Consider the following 15956-nt stretch of genomic DNA (forward strand, 5'->3'; position numbering starts at 1 on the left):
GGACGAATGGCGCGAAGACCACTTTGTGATCCATCCCCAGACCTCACCGAGGCCTGTTTCGATGTCGAGCGTGCTCTGGACGGCGATCTGCGCTTTTGTCTTCGTGCTTGGCGGGCCTCCAGTGTGCTCGACGTCGAACGCCGTATCGACGGCGACCTGTGCCGAGAAGAATGATGCCTCGACGTCGAACGGCGATGTGAAGCCGACGACGGAGGGACTCTCTCACTCGACGCCGAACGTCGTCTAGACGACGGCGGAGCTGCGTCCAATCTCGACGTCGACGGTCTGCGCGACGACGGCTGAGGGGTATTTCTCGCCCTCGAAGCCGAATGCCGTCGAGACGACGACGATCTCATCCTCGACGCCGATCGTCGCCTGGTTGACGACGGCGGAGGAGTCTCCGCTCTCGACGTCGATCGCTGGTGGAACTGCGACGACGGAAGTGAGCCTGCCCTCGACGACGGAGGGGTGACACTTCGACGCCGAGTCGCCGGAGGGTCTCTGCTCCTCGACGCCGAGTTGACGACGGAGGGGTCTTGTTCACGACGGCGAACGAGTCTTCGACGTAGACGACGTACCTTTTCTCGACAGCGAGCCCGCTGACGAAGGTCTTTTCTTGGAAATATGACCCACCTGAAGATCTTTTGTCAGCGCCGAGCACGACGCTGAAGCAGAAGGACACGAGGACTTGCTTCTAGAAGGCGTTCTAGACCTCTTGGAGCCCTTCTTCACTGGAGATCTTCCCCTAGATGGTTTACCTGCCAGGCCATACAGGCGAATCCTTTCCCTGTCCTTCAAAGTTCTTCTGGACAGGTTCTGGCAGTGAGGGCAGGTCGTAGGATCATGGTCCTCCGGTAGACAAAGGATACAGACCCTATGAGAATCAGTCTTGGCCTTCTTTTTGGCACAAGAAGGGCAAGGGTCCAAAAGAGATGGCATTTTAAGATATTAAAAAATGCCCAAACCTGTCAAAAGAGACAGCCTCTTACTTTAACTGATGTAAAACGTCGAAGTAAGGAATAAAAGTTGTGAAAAGTGAAAACATTTTCTGACAAAAACCAGAAAAGAGTGGAGCTGTGTTGCCAGGATCCTTCCTGAAGGAGCCGGAAAGAACAACTGACCTAACTGTCACCCCTGAGGCATGATGGGAAGTTGGGGTTCAGGTGTGCCTTAAAGGCACGGTGTCAGTTTGCTGCTATGCAGCTACAAGTTAGCTTTTCAGTCTTTTTAGACTGGGTGTTTGCAATGCAGCCTGGGAGCTTCCTATGCTTTCAGTGGTTTATGAGTTTTTCTACTGTGTGCTGAGCATTAAAACGGTTTCTAAAACAAGTTTTGCTATTGTTTTCTCCTGTTTCTAATGCATGTTGTTCATGTATGGTAGAGAATCCTTATGGCATGATTCAGCTCTGGTGTTTAGTAGGCTGCAGTTGCTTGTTATATATATATATATATATATATATATATATATATATATATATATATATATATATATATATATATATATATATATATATATATATATAGTCGAGCCTCTGAAGACGAGCGAAGGCTCAGAAACGCGTCAGGCTTTAAATCGAGACATGAGAGCTGCAGACCGGCATGCGGTGATGTCCTTTACCCGCTTGTAAGTGAAGTGCTGCTGGATGAGTGCAACCTTGCCTGTGGGCACCTTGGAGCTTTAATATATATATATATATATATATATATATATATGTGGGGCACATACAATATAGTGTTTCCGGGGTCCCGCGCATGGGCGGGAATATTCTAATGCTTATGACTTTGATGAGGATCCCCTGGAAGAGAACTTGCATTCCCTCATCCCATGCTAAGGATGGAGGCAATATTTGCACTTCTTATGTGGATCATTCACATGGACCCTTTTTCTGCCACAGGTCTAACATAGGTGGAAAAGGCCTCCTTTGTCAGACATGGTGTCCAGACTGTAGAAATTCCAGAAGTTGTAGAAAGAAACTGAGTAGAACTCAGGGAGACTCCTTTCCACATGACAAGCAGTGACATCGGCGGGAATCTGCCTCTGCTGGGAGTGTTCTAGAGGGTGCTGACAGTTGATTGGCTGGGTTCAACATTTGGTCCTTTTTAAAAAAAAAAAAAAGGGAATATATAGGCTATCCATAACAAGGCCTAGGGCCATTATAGCCTATTATATTTGTTAATTACTGCTTGATTATTTTACAATGGGACTCCCATCTCGACGGCGGGAATGCTTCAAACATGTGAATCTATGAAAGTTACCCCAATACTGGATAAAAAGATATACCAACGTAAATGGGTGAAAGTAAAGTAACTGTAGCCAAAACACAGAGAGACAAGTCTCGCTCACCTTATTTTCCTCCACGTTATTAATGACGTGTTCAAATCTCACTTTCTTTGGAGGTGGCTGTTCCTCCTCTTCACCATCGTCCTCCAACACCTCTTCCTCTTCTTCCTCCTCCTCTATGATCGTCTCTTCAGCAAAGTGGCCAGCAGGTACAGTTAACACTGGAATCAACAGAAGCATTATTAAAAAATAACTAGTGACATCAGGGATGAGCCCTTTGCCCTAAATATCAAATCAATGTTCCAGCTGGTCTATCACACATTGGAGCCAGTTAACTAGTGCTTGGTGTGCCCCAGTTCATAAGAGCAACACCAACAGGGACTGAGCCCTGGAAGCACTGTGATTAACAGATTCATGTGCTTAACATTCCTGGAAAATGATCCAGGACGAATCGCACACTGATGAACAGACGCAAGAGATACTACCCCAACCAGCGCTCTAGACATGCATGCGGACCTGCCTCGGACCCAGTAAGCAATGTGGTCCATGTAGGTGATTCTCATCCACAAGTTTGTTAAATACGCATTTTTTACAGTTGAATTAGTTTACTTTAGCAATGATTCGATGAAAAATGGATTCCAATTAAAAAGAGTAATTACTGGTAAGAAATTTACATTGTTATACTTAATAGACCATTTTGCTAAATGGTGTGACGGAGATAAACTTGTCCTAGCATGTAATGGCGCTAGCACTTTGAAAGCCCCCCAAACAATGTAAGCTGTTCGTTCACTTCATTTGTCAAGAGAACATTGGCCATATCAGAGTGCTATATGAGGCAGTTTAAATTTTACTTTTCTCATGCTGTGGTATTGTTTTGTACTTCTGTGCAGGACTGACAGCAAGTAATGCTATAGGAACATGAAGGTATTTGTAGGTGGTAAGTTGCAGGTTACTCAGTAGAATAACCACCAGGAGCAGCATCCACTCGACTCAACCCACTCCAAATGCTTTCCTAGCCTCACAGTCCTTCATCAAAATTCTAGGATATCATACAGTAAGATGAGAAGCGCGGGGAATGCATTATACAAACAGAAGATGTTAACAAAGCTTCTAAATAGGGCTTCAAAACAGAGGGATTTCTTTTCTGCACATAATTAGAATAATTCTCACAAAAACTACGTAAATTAGGAGTGTGCACTTGTAAAGTACAGGAGGCATGCCCTGATGCACATAAATCATATGAGATAACTGCTAAATAGGGTGTTATCCAAGCGACACTTTCTACTTGAACCAATCGCACAGTAATTAGGATTTAGGCAAGATAATGCTGGCATAAACAATTTTACCTGGACCTACATCTTAATTTTAAGAGATAAGACTAGAAGCCTCAAAGCCATTTTTGCACTTCAAATGTCAAACAGTTCAGGGTGAGATGAACAATGTGAATGACAACCACGCCTTTTTGACTACATGACTTATTAGCAGGGCCATTGGAATTATGCAGCAATAGGGGGCAAATTATGTGGCAGTGTTGAGTAAATTATGCGGCAAGATGGGCAAATTATGCTGCATAATGTGGCACTTTTTGGCAAGATGGGCAAATTATGCTGCATAATGTGGCACTTTTTGTAATAGTGTTACTTTATTATTTTGTCATATTTAAACTTGGTATCACTGTATGGGCATTGGTTGTGCCTCATCAGCACCAATTTAACACCCAAATATAAAAGGGCCTTGCAGTGCGCGGCAACACATCGCTGCATTTTTAGAAACCTTTGACCAGTTTGAGCTGGAAGGAATATGCTACTTACCAGAATGCATCTGTTCTTGGCATGTAGAGCTGCAGATCTACACACTGTGCATAGATCGCCATCTGGTGTTGGGCCCGGATGTTTGCAGTTGTTTTTCTCTTGGAAAGTCTTTGGAAGTCACGAGGTATGAGACTCCTCCTTTGGATCATGGGCTTCAGCTCCATCCTCAGATTGTTTTTCGCCAGCGGGGAAATGATGGAGCTTTGTAAGAAAAAGGAAAGATGCCCATGTGTGCTGTATCTAAATAAGATAAAACTGGAACAGATAAAGGGAGGCGGGTGGGCGTGTGTAGATCTGCAGCTCTACTTGTCAAGAACAGATGCGTACTGGTAAGTAGCATATTCCGTTCGAGGCATATGAGCTGCAGATTACACACTGTGCATAGATTATATAGCAGTACTCGCTCCTAGCCGCGACCACCAGTATCTGCTGCAGTTGTTTGAAACAAGGTTTTGAGGACAGCCTGGCCCACACTAGCTTGTTTCTTAGTTTGCACATCTACACAATAGTGTTTAGTGAAAGTGTGTGGTGTTGAACATGTAGCTGCTCTACAGAGATCATCTAAGGGGACTTTCCCTAAAAATGCCATGGAAGCCCCTACTTTATGTGTAGAGTGGGCTTTAGGGGGGGGGAACAGATAGCGTTAGTTTTGCTTTGTGGTAGCAAATCTGTATGCATTTAACAATCCACCTAGCTATCCCAGATTTGGAGATGGGGTTGCCCTTGTGTGATGGTGAGAAAGACACGAATAGTTGTTTGGTCTTACGAAAAGGTTGTGTTCTCTCGATGTAGTAGAGTAAAGCTCTTTTGACATCTAGGGTGTGTAGAGCTCGTTCTGCAATGGTGTGGGCTGCGAGAAGAATACGGGCAGTTCCACAGATTGATTGAGGTGAAAGGGAGAAATGACTTTAGGAAGGAATTTCGGATTAGTGCGGAGAACAACTTTATTACGATGCGTTTGCAGAAAGGGTTCTTGAATGGTGAGTGCTTGTATCTCACTGACCCTTCTAAGCGAAGCAATGGCTACAAGGAAAGTAGTTTTCCATGTCAAAAATTGAAGCTCGCATTTATGTAGAGGTTCAAATGGAGGGCCCATTAGTCTTGTGAGAACGATGTTTAGATTCCACACAGGTGAGGGTGGCACTCTGGGGGGAATTATTCTCTTAAGGCCTTCCATAAAGGCTTTTATGGCAGGTACTCTGAAGAGTGATAGATGCTGTCTATTTTGTAGATATGCTGCTATGGCAGCAAGGTGTAGTAAGTAGCCTATGATGTGCTGGATAGACACATCTAAGGGATTGACGTTATTGTTGTGACAATAGGTCACGAAACGTTTCCTATGGGCTGTGTAGCAAGCTCTAGTGGTAGGTCGTCTAGCTTCTTTAATGACGTCATACAGTCAGGGGGAAGATTAAGGTAACCAAATTCTAGGATTTCAGGAGCCAGATCGCAAGGTTGAGCTGAGCCGGGTCCGGGTGTCTGATCTCTCCACGGATCTGGGTTAAGAGGCATGGAGAGAGGTGTAACTTCTGGTGCGGAACTACGGAGAGTTCCAGCAATGTGGTGTACCACGGTTGTCTGGCCCAAGTCGGAGCAACTAGGATGAGGGTTAGGGAATGTTGCTGTAGTTTGCGCCCCACTAATGGAATGAGTGGGAGAGGCGGAAAAGCGTACGCCAATCTGCCTGACCAGTTCATCCATATCACATTGCCTTTGGACAAGGAGTGTGGATATCTGGTGGCGAAGCTTGGGCATTTGGCGTTTTCGTGGGTGACAAAGAGGTCTATCTGTGGTTGCCCCCACATTTGAAAGAATGGTTGAAGAACTTGTGGATGAAGTTCCCAATCGTGGATCTGTTGTGTTTGACGGCTCAACAGATCTGCAATGGTGTTTCTGGACTCCTGGGACAGGTTAGGCTAGGAGAAAAATGATTTGAGGTATGGCCCACCTCCATATGCTCTGTGCTAGCTGAGAGAGCTGCAAAGAGTGTGTGCCGTCCTGTTTTTGGATGTAGTACATGGCTGTCATGTTGTCCGTGCAGACTAAGACAACCTTGCTTGAGACGTGTGTTTGAAAGGCTTTTAGGGCTAGGGATATGGCTAGTAACTCCAGATGTTTGATGTGGAGTAACTTTTGTTGAGGTGTCCACCTGCCCTGCATGGTGTGATGTAGTAGGTGAGCTCCCCAGCCGGAGAGCGATGCGTCCACAGTTAGAACTATCTAAGGAACCGGCTCTAGGAACGGTCGCCCTTCGGAAAGGTTTTTGGTGGTCCACCACTGCAGAGAGCGATGGGCACGACCGTCTACCAACACCAGATCTGATAATTGACCTTGAGCCTGGTTTCATTGGCGTGCTAAGCACTCTTGGAGAGGACGCATCTGGAGTCTTGCATGAGGTACTATGAATATGCAAGAGGCCATCATCCCTATAAGTTGCATGTACACTCGGGCTGGAAGAGAGTGTTGTGGTTGAAATTTGGCGCAAAGAGCTTGTATGCTTGCTATCCTGGCAGGACTGGGATAGGCTAGCGCTCTTGAGGTGTCTATGGTGGCACCGAGGTATTGTTGTACGTGGGACGGATGCAGATGGGACTTGGCGTGGTTTACTGTGAAGCCCAGGTCATGAAGTAGTTGGATAGTGGCATGAGTGTGTTGTACACACTGGTTGTATGAGCTGGCTTTTATGAGCCAGTCGTCTAGGTATGGGAAGAAGTGGATGTGTTGTCTTCTAAGTTGTGCTGCCACTACCGCTAGGCACTTGGTAAACACCCGTGGTGCTGTGGTGACTCCGAAAAGGAGTACTTTGAACTGGTAGTGCTGACCGTCCACTACGAATCTGAGAAACTTCCTGTGAGCGTTGTGAACGGGAATGTGGAAATAGGCGTCCTTGAGGTCTATGGTGGCAAGAAAGTCATTCTGGGAGAGCAGAGGAAGTACCTGCTGGAGTGTGACCATGTGAAAGTGGTCTGAGTGTATGTATTGGTTTAGGGGTCTGAGGTCCAGAACGGGTCTTAGAGATCCGTCCTTTTTTGGTATGAGAAAATATAGGGAGTAAACTCCCTTGTTTTGTTGGTGGGTGGGAACTGGTTCTATTGCACTTTTTTGTAGGAGGGAGATCACCTGCTGTTTTAAAAGTGACAAATGTTTCTGTGACATTGGGCGCTGTTTGGTTGGAATGGTTGGGGGGGTAGATGTTAGTTCTAAACAGTAGCCCGATTGAATTATCTGTTGCACCCATCTGTCTGAGGTGATGGTAGCCCAGACAGGAAGGAAATTGTGGAGTCCGCCCCCGACTGGAGTGGAATAGTCTGGGGGAGTGAAGGGAAGTCATTGGGTGGGGGTGGAGGCAGAGTGGGAGGTGTTAGTTTTGCCTCTGCCTTTATTGTTGTTACCCCTGTAACCGCCTCGTTGGTAACCCCAAGTGAAGGTGGATTGGGTAGGGGCCTTGTAGGAAGTGGAGGCGCTGTCGGAGGAGTACCCTCTGGTGGTGCTTCTAAAGGAGGAACGGTGAAAGGAGCGCCTGGGAGCTTGCGACTGCAAGGCTCCCATAGATTTTGCGATGTCGCTGTCCTTTTTCGAGGGCTACGTCGACATTAGGGCCAAACAGGTGTTTCTCATCAAAGGGGTGGTTCAGGATGGAACTCTGAACCTCAGGTTTGAACCCCGAAATGCGTAGCCAGGCATGCCTACGCAGAAGGACGCTGGTATTTATTGCCCTGGAGGCGGTGTCAGCTGCATCAAGGGCATAACGGATGGAGGTATTAGTGATGGTTTTACCCTCCTGAAATAGTTTGTTGGCCCTATTTTTGTATTTGTCAGGGAGGTATTGCATTATGGCCTCCAGCTCCTCATAATGTGCCCAGTCATATCTGGCTAGGAGCACTTGGGTGTTAGCAATGCGCCATATGTTGGCCGCCTGGGACGCCGTCCGCTTGTCAGAGGCGTCCAGGAGTTTAGACTCCTTATCAGGCGGTGGAGCCTCACCTGATGCCTGGGAGTTGGCACGTTTCCTCGCATTGGAGACTACCAGGGAGTCTAGTGGTGCGGGGCCTTTAATGAAGGTTGGGTCTGTTGGGGCGGCCTTATATTTCTTTTCAATGCGAGGGTTGATGACCCTGGCCCTAACCGGGTCTTTAAAGACTTCTAGTGCGTGCTTAATAACCATCATCTGGAGATGGTGTGGGAAATGATGGGGTGGGGGATGAGGAGGTGGAGGAGGTGAAGGAATCCTCAAAGGGGAGGTGGCAAAGTCTCTCCTTTTTGGTAGTGGAGCTAGTGCAGGCTTGCCCAGTTGTCTTTTTCTGGTGCTAAGCGTCAAATGCCCAGCCTTTGGATCCTTTACGAGGGTTTTTTGGTAAGGATCGGGTCGAAACAGTTTATCTGTAGGGGGCAGATCCTTCAGTGCCGATGGTGTCGGAGCAGTGGGTTTTTTAGACGTCGACTTGGCACTGGTTCTTGGTTTGGAACCGTGGGGTTTAGAAATGTCTTTTAGCTTCCTCGGTTCCGAGGTGGGTTTCGGCTTCGAGGCTTGGGAGTCTAGGCTCTTCGATCTCTTGCTCGGCTCCGAGGAGGTTATCGGTGCAGAGGAGCCGGTGCTAGTCTTCGGCGCCGAGTGCTTCGGTGTCGAGCTCGGCGCGGAGGAGGAAAGGGCCGTTTTCTTTTTCGGTGCCGGTGTCGATAAGAGTTTTTCAGCACCAAGGGTAGGCTGGCTCGAGCCACCTGAAGGCTTGGTGGGCTTCTTAACCGGGCCCGGAAACGAGGTATGGGAAGCAGTCTCTCGGTGCATACCTAGGCCCGAAGGCGAAGGAGTGACCGAAGCCTTTTTTCAACGGCGTGGAGGGGGGTTTGGGGTCGGGGTCGACGTCTGTACTCACGCCCCTCTGTGCCGGAGTGATGTACTCGACGCCGGAATCGTCAGCTTCGGAGGCGCTGACGAGGCCTTCTTCGGTGTGCTGTTGTTCCGGAACATCGACGCCTTCTTCGAAGATGTCGCCGGGGATCGAAGTCGACGAGTGAGCTATTGTTCTCCTTGCTCGTCGGTCCCGGATAGTCTTCTTCGATCGGAAGGAGGCGCAAGCTGGACAGTCCCTTGCCTCGTATTCTGGAGAGAGGCAGAGGTTGCACACCTCATGTAGATCGGTGTGGGGAAACTTCGACCCACATCGAGGACACTTTTTAAATGGCGTCCTTTCCATCAGCCAGGACAGGAGCCCAGGTAGGCCCGAAGGCCTTCATTGACGACCGGAATCGAAGACTTCAATTGTTGAGTCGCGTTGAGTGTGGAGAACGCAATCGAGACAATACCGTCGAAGGGGGAAGGATTGTGCGCCGAACAGGAAAACTGGAACGGTTCCGAACTGGAGCGCGAAAAACACATCCAAGCCTGATGGCAGAAAAAAACAATCTGAGGATGGAGCCGAAGCGCATGCGCAGTATGATCCAAAGGAGGAGTCACATACATCGCGACTTCCAAAGACTTTCCAAGAGAAAAACATCTGCAGACATCCGGGCCCAACACCAGATGGCGATCTATGCACAGTGTGTAATCTGCAGCTCATATGCCTCGAACACTATTTTTTTTCCTTCAAATCTGTAGATTATCTAGCAGATGATGGATTAAGTGCAAATGCAGCAAATCTATCATTATGAGAAAATCGCCGCGCAATCGCATAATTCCAGTGGCCCTGCTTATTAGTCGGTGACATTAAGTCCCTACGGTCCAATTCAGTCTTATGTAGGTCCAACGCCCTCTTGGTCCAAGTTCTTTAATTAAATGACAGATACACCGATACTGCGGAGCTACATTAACACGTTCCTCGCATTCAACGTGGTGCATTGAACTAAACTCACCTGTGTCACCCGTGGATGGGAAAAGCACCCCTTGTAGAGTTACTCTAAAGTCGTTACATACGCAACAAGGGAAGGAGTCCACAAGGCTCATACAAAGAGGTGCTTATCGGAATACGATCTGGCCTATTGCAGACTCCAAATCGGAGCCGCATATCTCTTTTGGGCTTCCGAGAGTCTGGAATTGTGTACGTAACAATGAGCTGGAATATTCAGCTAAATATTTACACACAATAATATTCATCAAGTCCTTGCTATTAAACTACCTTTTTTGCATGCAGACTTAAACCCAACATTCACTTATTTCAAGGAAGCTTTATTGCTTGTGATTAGGGTACTTACCACGAGTGGCCAAGCGGAGGGACATGCAAGAGTCAGGCCCATTTTGCACCAAGGTGCATAGGATTTCAGTGTCAAAGGTAAACTATACAGTGATATCTTGTAACAGATAGCACTTGCTTAATATAACGGAACTGCTTCGGTGAATAATTTGCATCAGAATACACTCTGAGTACACATTAGAGGAGAGCATAACAGAATCTCAGATAGGTACCTCATTAAAACAAATCAAAAATAAAAATGCTTTCTTTCAGGCAGGCCACTCACTTTCAGGTTTCCAGAGCTGGAAATACTAAATACAAAAACAAATTGCAGACGGTCCCGTTTTTCAACGAATTCAGCTTTTGAAAAATTAAAATTCTAATTTTGCTTCATCTCAAAAACTCTTGTTTTTCTTTAGCACTAGAACACACCCACCTCCATCATCCTTTAGAAGCTTGACTTTTATTCTTAGGCTGCTGGCAAATCTTTCCGCACAAAAGCATTCATCTTATACCGAAATAAGAGACAATGTGGAATTCCAAAGGCTACATACACATAAAGCTGCATACTGCTCTACTGCTTACGTTTTTAACAGTGTTCTCACACCATTCCCTTCTACGATTTCGGTCTCTAAGGGCTGCTGTAAGGTACTACAATCTTCTTTTCATGTGACTATTGCCATTTAGCTGACTGCATGAGCATGTATCAACAGCTGAAATGCTTTGTCAGTTCTCTACTTTCATACAGTTACTCGTTTCATCTGTATCGACCAGGTCTGTCCTGTCTATGGATGTCACTTATACAACTGTTGAACTGTGCACTAAAGGTGTTTAACACCAACAGAAACCCTGTGGTCTGTAACAAACCCGTTCCCTAGGTATTTTTTTTTATTGCGTTTAATATAAAAACATTAGGTTTGCTTTCTTCATTAATATTTTTCTGTTTTCATTATTTCAGTATTTAAAGCATTTAATGATTTCAGTTATATTGTGCATTACATTTACAGCTTGTCATGCCTTTACTTTTTTTAATTTATTTTTTTAAACAGTTGTTGGAGAGAATTAATATTTCTTGGCCAATAACGTTTTGTTGAACAAGTGTAGCGCAAATCATGTCTCTTAGACACCATTGTGTTGTATCCAACACAATGCTCCCTAGGACAAATCGGTATTGCTTTCACAACTGTAACGTATGCAACTATAAGCACTGCATTGAGAGGTTTGGTGAAAACATTTGAATGACCAATTTCCTCGGCCACAGTATCTGAAGATTGGACATACATGCATGCCTACGCCTTGTCGTAAGCAAGACATAGCAATGAAACACTTCCATGCCCTCCAACAACTGGGCAGTGTCTGTGAAGTACCTTGTGGTGACAACCTCATTTTGAATAGGTGATCTGGGAACCTGAAGCCTTGTGGTCTAATCCAAACTATCCTACTTGACCAAAACAATGAAGAAAATTAACGGTTTGGAACTGAACACCGTCCCTATTGCAAAGTACCTCAAATTGTGAATATCTGTAGAGTAAAAATACACACCCACACATCCTTGCCCTTTACCTTGCTGGCCATCCTGCATGGTAACGATGAACTGCTGACCAATGCCACTAGAGGTAAGACTTCCTTGCAAGTTACCCAGTTGCACACCACCATCTGTAACAATGGTAATAACTCTCTGACCACCACCGCCAACCATCTGCTGGATAGCAGAGTCCACAGAATCCGCTTCCATGATTTCTTCAGAGCCAGCTGTAGAAACACAAAGCCAAAACAAATCAGCAACTATTTTGCACGATATTGACAGCAAGTAACCATAACTATACAAACAAGCATTTGCAATGCAAAAGGTCTCGCATTTGCGGGAGTTTAAGTTATTGGCATTGTAAATAATAATGCCTTTCATTTATTTTTTAAAAACCAACACATAAATAAAAGTTACTGTCATTTACAATGCCAAGAGCTCAAACTTTTGCAAATGTGAGACCAAATTGCATGGCAAATGCTTGTTTACTATTACCCTGTCCCCTTTCCATTTCTGGACCTTCTCCTCTCACCAATCTCTTTTTCATCATTATCTCACTGCTCCTCCTTTCACCTCCTTTCCCCTTTCGGTCTTTCCCTCCACCACACTTTTCACCCTTTCCAGTCGTCCTCCCTCTCTTCCTCTGCCTTCTTTTCTGGTTTTTATCTTTCCATGCTACACTCACTTCCTCTCACTCTTTTTCCCGGCACTCTCTCTCCCACAGTACTCTAGCACCTTCCTGAACAGGATATAATGATTCTGCCATTCAACAAGCTTCAAAGCTTTAAGAGTAACCTGTTTTGGGAGAATTTTTTTTGTGGCTTTGTTATTAAAAGTTAACTGAGAGCACTGGTTTGAATACGCGGTTGACAACATTTTTAGAATAAATTGGACTAAACTCACTTTCACGTACTAGACGAAAGCACCGGACAAAATGCATAATATATGAGCCTTGCGTGGTGCTCCATCTCAATGGACGCCATTTGCCCAAGGAGAACCTGACAAATGTGCACTCGTCCCCAAGGTCGGTGGTAACAGCCAGGTTGGTTTTCACTCTGCAATGGGAGTTACAAACGTGCGGTCCTCATGCGGACCACCTACTGCAGACATCCTACTGCTGCAGCATAAACGGTTGTTGCCCTTGCCAACCGCTCTTCTTTATGCAGGATGGAGCTTGAGACCGGGTGGCACAGCTGCTCTGGCCTCCCCTGCTGAGAAGTGGGAGCGGAAGCGGGCTGCAGCGTTGGCAGGCATAGAGCGGTCCACTACTATGAAAGTGAAAGCGCTGTAAGTCGCACTTTTAAAAGTAACAAATGAATGATTGTAAAGTAGTTTGTGGTGAGCTGCGCAGAAAACAAAAACGCAGCCGCCATTTTAAGTACCAGAGCGGTCACTCCCCTCCTGTGAAAGTGTGGTGTGTGCGCTTTTGAAAAGTAAGACTAAAAAGCCTCCTTCACAATAGAAAGCCAGTGTTTAGCCAAAGCTATGACGCAAGCCAATGGGAATAAGAGGCGGGGCTTCAAGTCCCCTTAGGAAAGCGTATTGATACCAATAAGCCCTCGCAGAGCGAGGAGCGCATGTGCGCTCCAGGGCTAGGTCTGCAAGACTTAAAAAGGAATAAACAATAGCACCTCTGAAGTCAAATCCCTTGGCACGTGATGCTGATGCACGGCTGTGAAAATCAACTTATGGAATGGGCAAATATTTTTGTATATGGTAGTGCATTGCCAGTAAAAGTATGTCAGGAGGAGTGAATATATATATTTTCCCTTCTTAAAAGACTGGGTTAATTAGGCTCAGTCTCCACCCACGTTCCTTGACAAATTTTGCCACTAGAAAGACCAAAAAGAGAAGAGAATATTTACACGTGCACCAGATTATATGCCACCCCATCTTTTGCTGCATCTTCACTTAACACACAGAAGGAAGGCGTTATCAACAGTAAGAATAAAGTAGCTCAGAGGTCTTCAAACTGTGGAAAGAGGAAAAGAACAAGATCCAAACATGGCCCATAAGAGCGGTGCTATCTAGGGACTCATTTTTCCATCTACTAATAAACAGACATATGGGCAACATGTGGGTTTTTTGTTTTTTTTAAATAAAAGGGTCAGCACTACTATTAATGTAGCAGGTGCAGTGGCACTGGGACCAAGAGTGTGAGGGGGCCACTACACCCAATTATGACTCTCTTACTATCAAAAAGTGGAGTGGAGACCCATTTTCCTTGCTCGTATTAGGGCACAGGTCACCCTTACTGCATAGGGAACAGGGCCCCAGCAACCAGGAGGGTGTGGGGCTTTGTAGGTAAAGTGGCACTGTACCCCAGAGGGTTGAGGGGCCAACTGCATCAGAATCATGACTGTCTTAGTCTCCAAAAGAGGTGCGTGGCCTTGTTCTGATTTGAGCAGAGGTAACCATTGCTACAAAGCGGGGGCAACACGTGGAGGCTCAATTTTTTTCTAAAAAGGGAAAGTCTTTTTCAGGACTGGGAGGATGGCCAGGCGTGGTGGCAAAGGCAGAGAGACAGCTTGCTACTCAGGACTGCAGCTTTCGTTAGTGCAGCAGTTCCAGTTCCATTGGGCCCAGGAGAATGGGGGGCTCACAACACCCAAATTACATGGGACAGAGTTATTCAGCCAATTTTTGTTTTTGTGCGACAAATTCGCTCTTTTATACTGCTCACATATAGTGCAGAATTTGAGCTACAGAAAAGTACACCTGAAATTATCTCATACTCTCAGCCGTTACCACTCCAACTCCTACAAGTCTTGCCATAAGGTTTTGGAGGGGGGGCCTGACCTCAAAACATTTTCCTTAGGAGGGTCAGTGCCATCTAACACCTCAATGAAGATCCTTTTAGGATAGATTTTCCGAAAACGAACACAACGTGGAAATGTAAACTTTTGTCAATTGTGCTTGTGGTTTCCCTGGCCATAAATCTTCAGCTTATCTGTGCACTGCTGAACCCATGCCGATGGTAAAATAGGCCCTGGTTACCAAATTTGCACAGAAAGGGTGCCAAAACACCATAGTTTTTTTTCTGAAAATGTTGGAATCAACAACAATTATAAATCGTTGTCTGACATTTGAACTGTTCAAACCATTGTCTGCAAGATATAGTTACTAACCTCAAACTCTTAAAAAAATAACTAAAACGGATTAACAAATATAGGAAACGACCACAGGGCAAAAAATGAAACTCATAAACTTGAAAATTATATTTGTGGCAAAAACATTCACACTTAATCTACAATGGTTTTATCTGCTTAGGATAAAAAACGACCTCTCACCCTGATCATTTTTTATCTTGAAACAACCATTTCCCATATAAACCATCCAAATGCAACGCACTCTTGAGCAAAGACCACCAGCATAGTTCAAAGTCAGGCTAACAATAAAGACTGTGGAACTAACAAAGAAATTGGACCTGAGGTGGTCTTGGCGGAGGATACCAGGCTGGCAAGGTTGACAAGTCCACCTGATGTGTAGATAAACTGAGGTGAGGACATTGAAACAGTTTCTGGCTGCTCCTCATTCGTGTTCACCTGATTCTGCATAGCTTCCTAGAGGGTAAAGATGGTAAAATGCTTCAAATACAAATGATTTACGTTGTAAAATCATTCGCCAATCATCAGACAATAACATGCTTGCTTAAATTGGTCTGCCACGTACCAGCTTAAAACACGGCATGATTTAAAATTAAGGTTAGTCAACAGGTGAACTTCCCTAAACAATTAATCCTACAGCAGTAAACCTTGCTTCCTTCCTTCTTACGTACCGTTAAGTTTATGCAGTAGATCAGACAACTAATTTGGTGTACTTCGATCTTGGACTAAATTATATAGAGCTTATGATTCCTAGGTCTTTAGGTGATGTACAAAGTCTAACCTGCAGCATGAAATTGAAACAGAATGGATTCAAACACTAGCAGAAAAAGACATCACCTTCGGCAATAGTCAATTGTATATTTTGACACAGTTTTGAATAGAGAAGGAAGTGTTACTTACTTGTAATCCTGGATCGCTAACATAGCAACATCTTACAGGCACACCAATGTGTGGATGGATTTGGAACATTTTTATAATAGATAACCGTAAGGACTTCCCCCCCCCCCCCCCAAGGTTACCTGCAGACTATACTACATATGATAAGCTTTTCAAATTAAGAAATCA

The 15956-nt window shown here is 45.4% G+C and overlaps 1 protein-coding gene across 4 annotated transcripts in view; it reads right to left on the minus strand.

Moving 5' to 3' along the window:
- GABPB2 (GA binding protein transcription factor subunit beta 2) overlaps positions 1-15956 on the minus strand; it is an 80396-nt gene that overhangs the window by 29354 nt on the left and 35086 nt on the right. For all 4 annotated transcript variants that reach the window (XM_085640086.1, XM_085640089.1, XM_085640087.1 and 1 more), the window contains 3 exons: positions 15212-15347; positions 11823-12011; positions 2345-2502 (listed from right to left, as the gene is read on the minus strand). In XM_085640086.1, the coding sequence (XP_085496212.1) occupies positions 2345-2502; positions 11823-12011; positions 15212-15347 (483 nt within the window). The remainder of the gene's footprint in view (positions 1-2344; positions 2503-11822; positions 12012-15211; positions 15348-15956) is intronic.

The sequence above is a fragment of the Triturus cristatus genome, chromosome 12 (assembly GCF_964204655.1).
Source record: "Triturus cristatus chromosome 12, aTriCri1.1, whole genome shotgun sequence".
In the NCBI taxonomy this organism is placed as follows: Eukaryota; Metazoa; Chordata; class Amphibia; order Caudata; family Salamandridae; genus Triturus; species Triturus cristatus.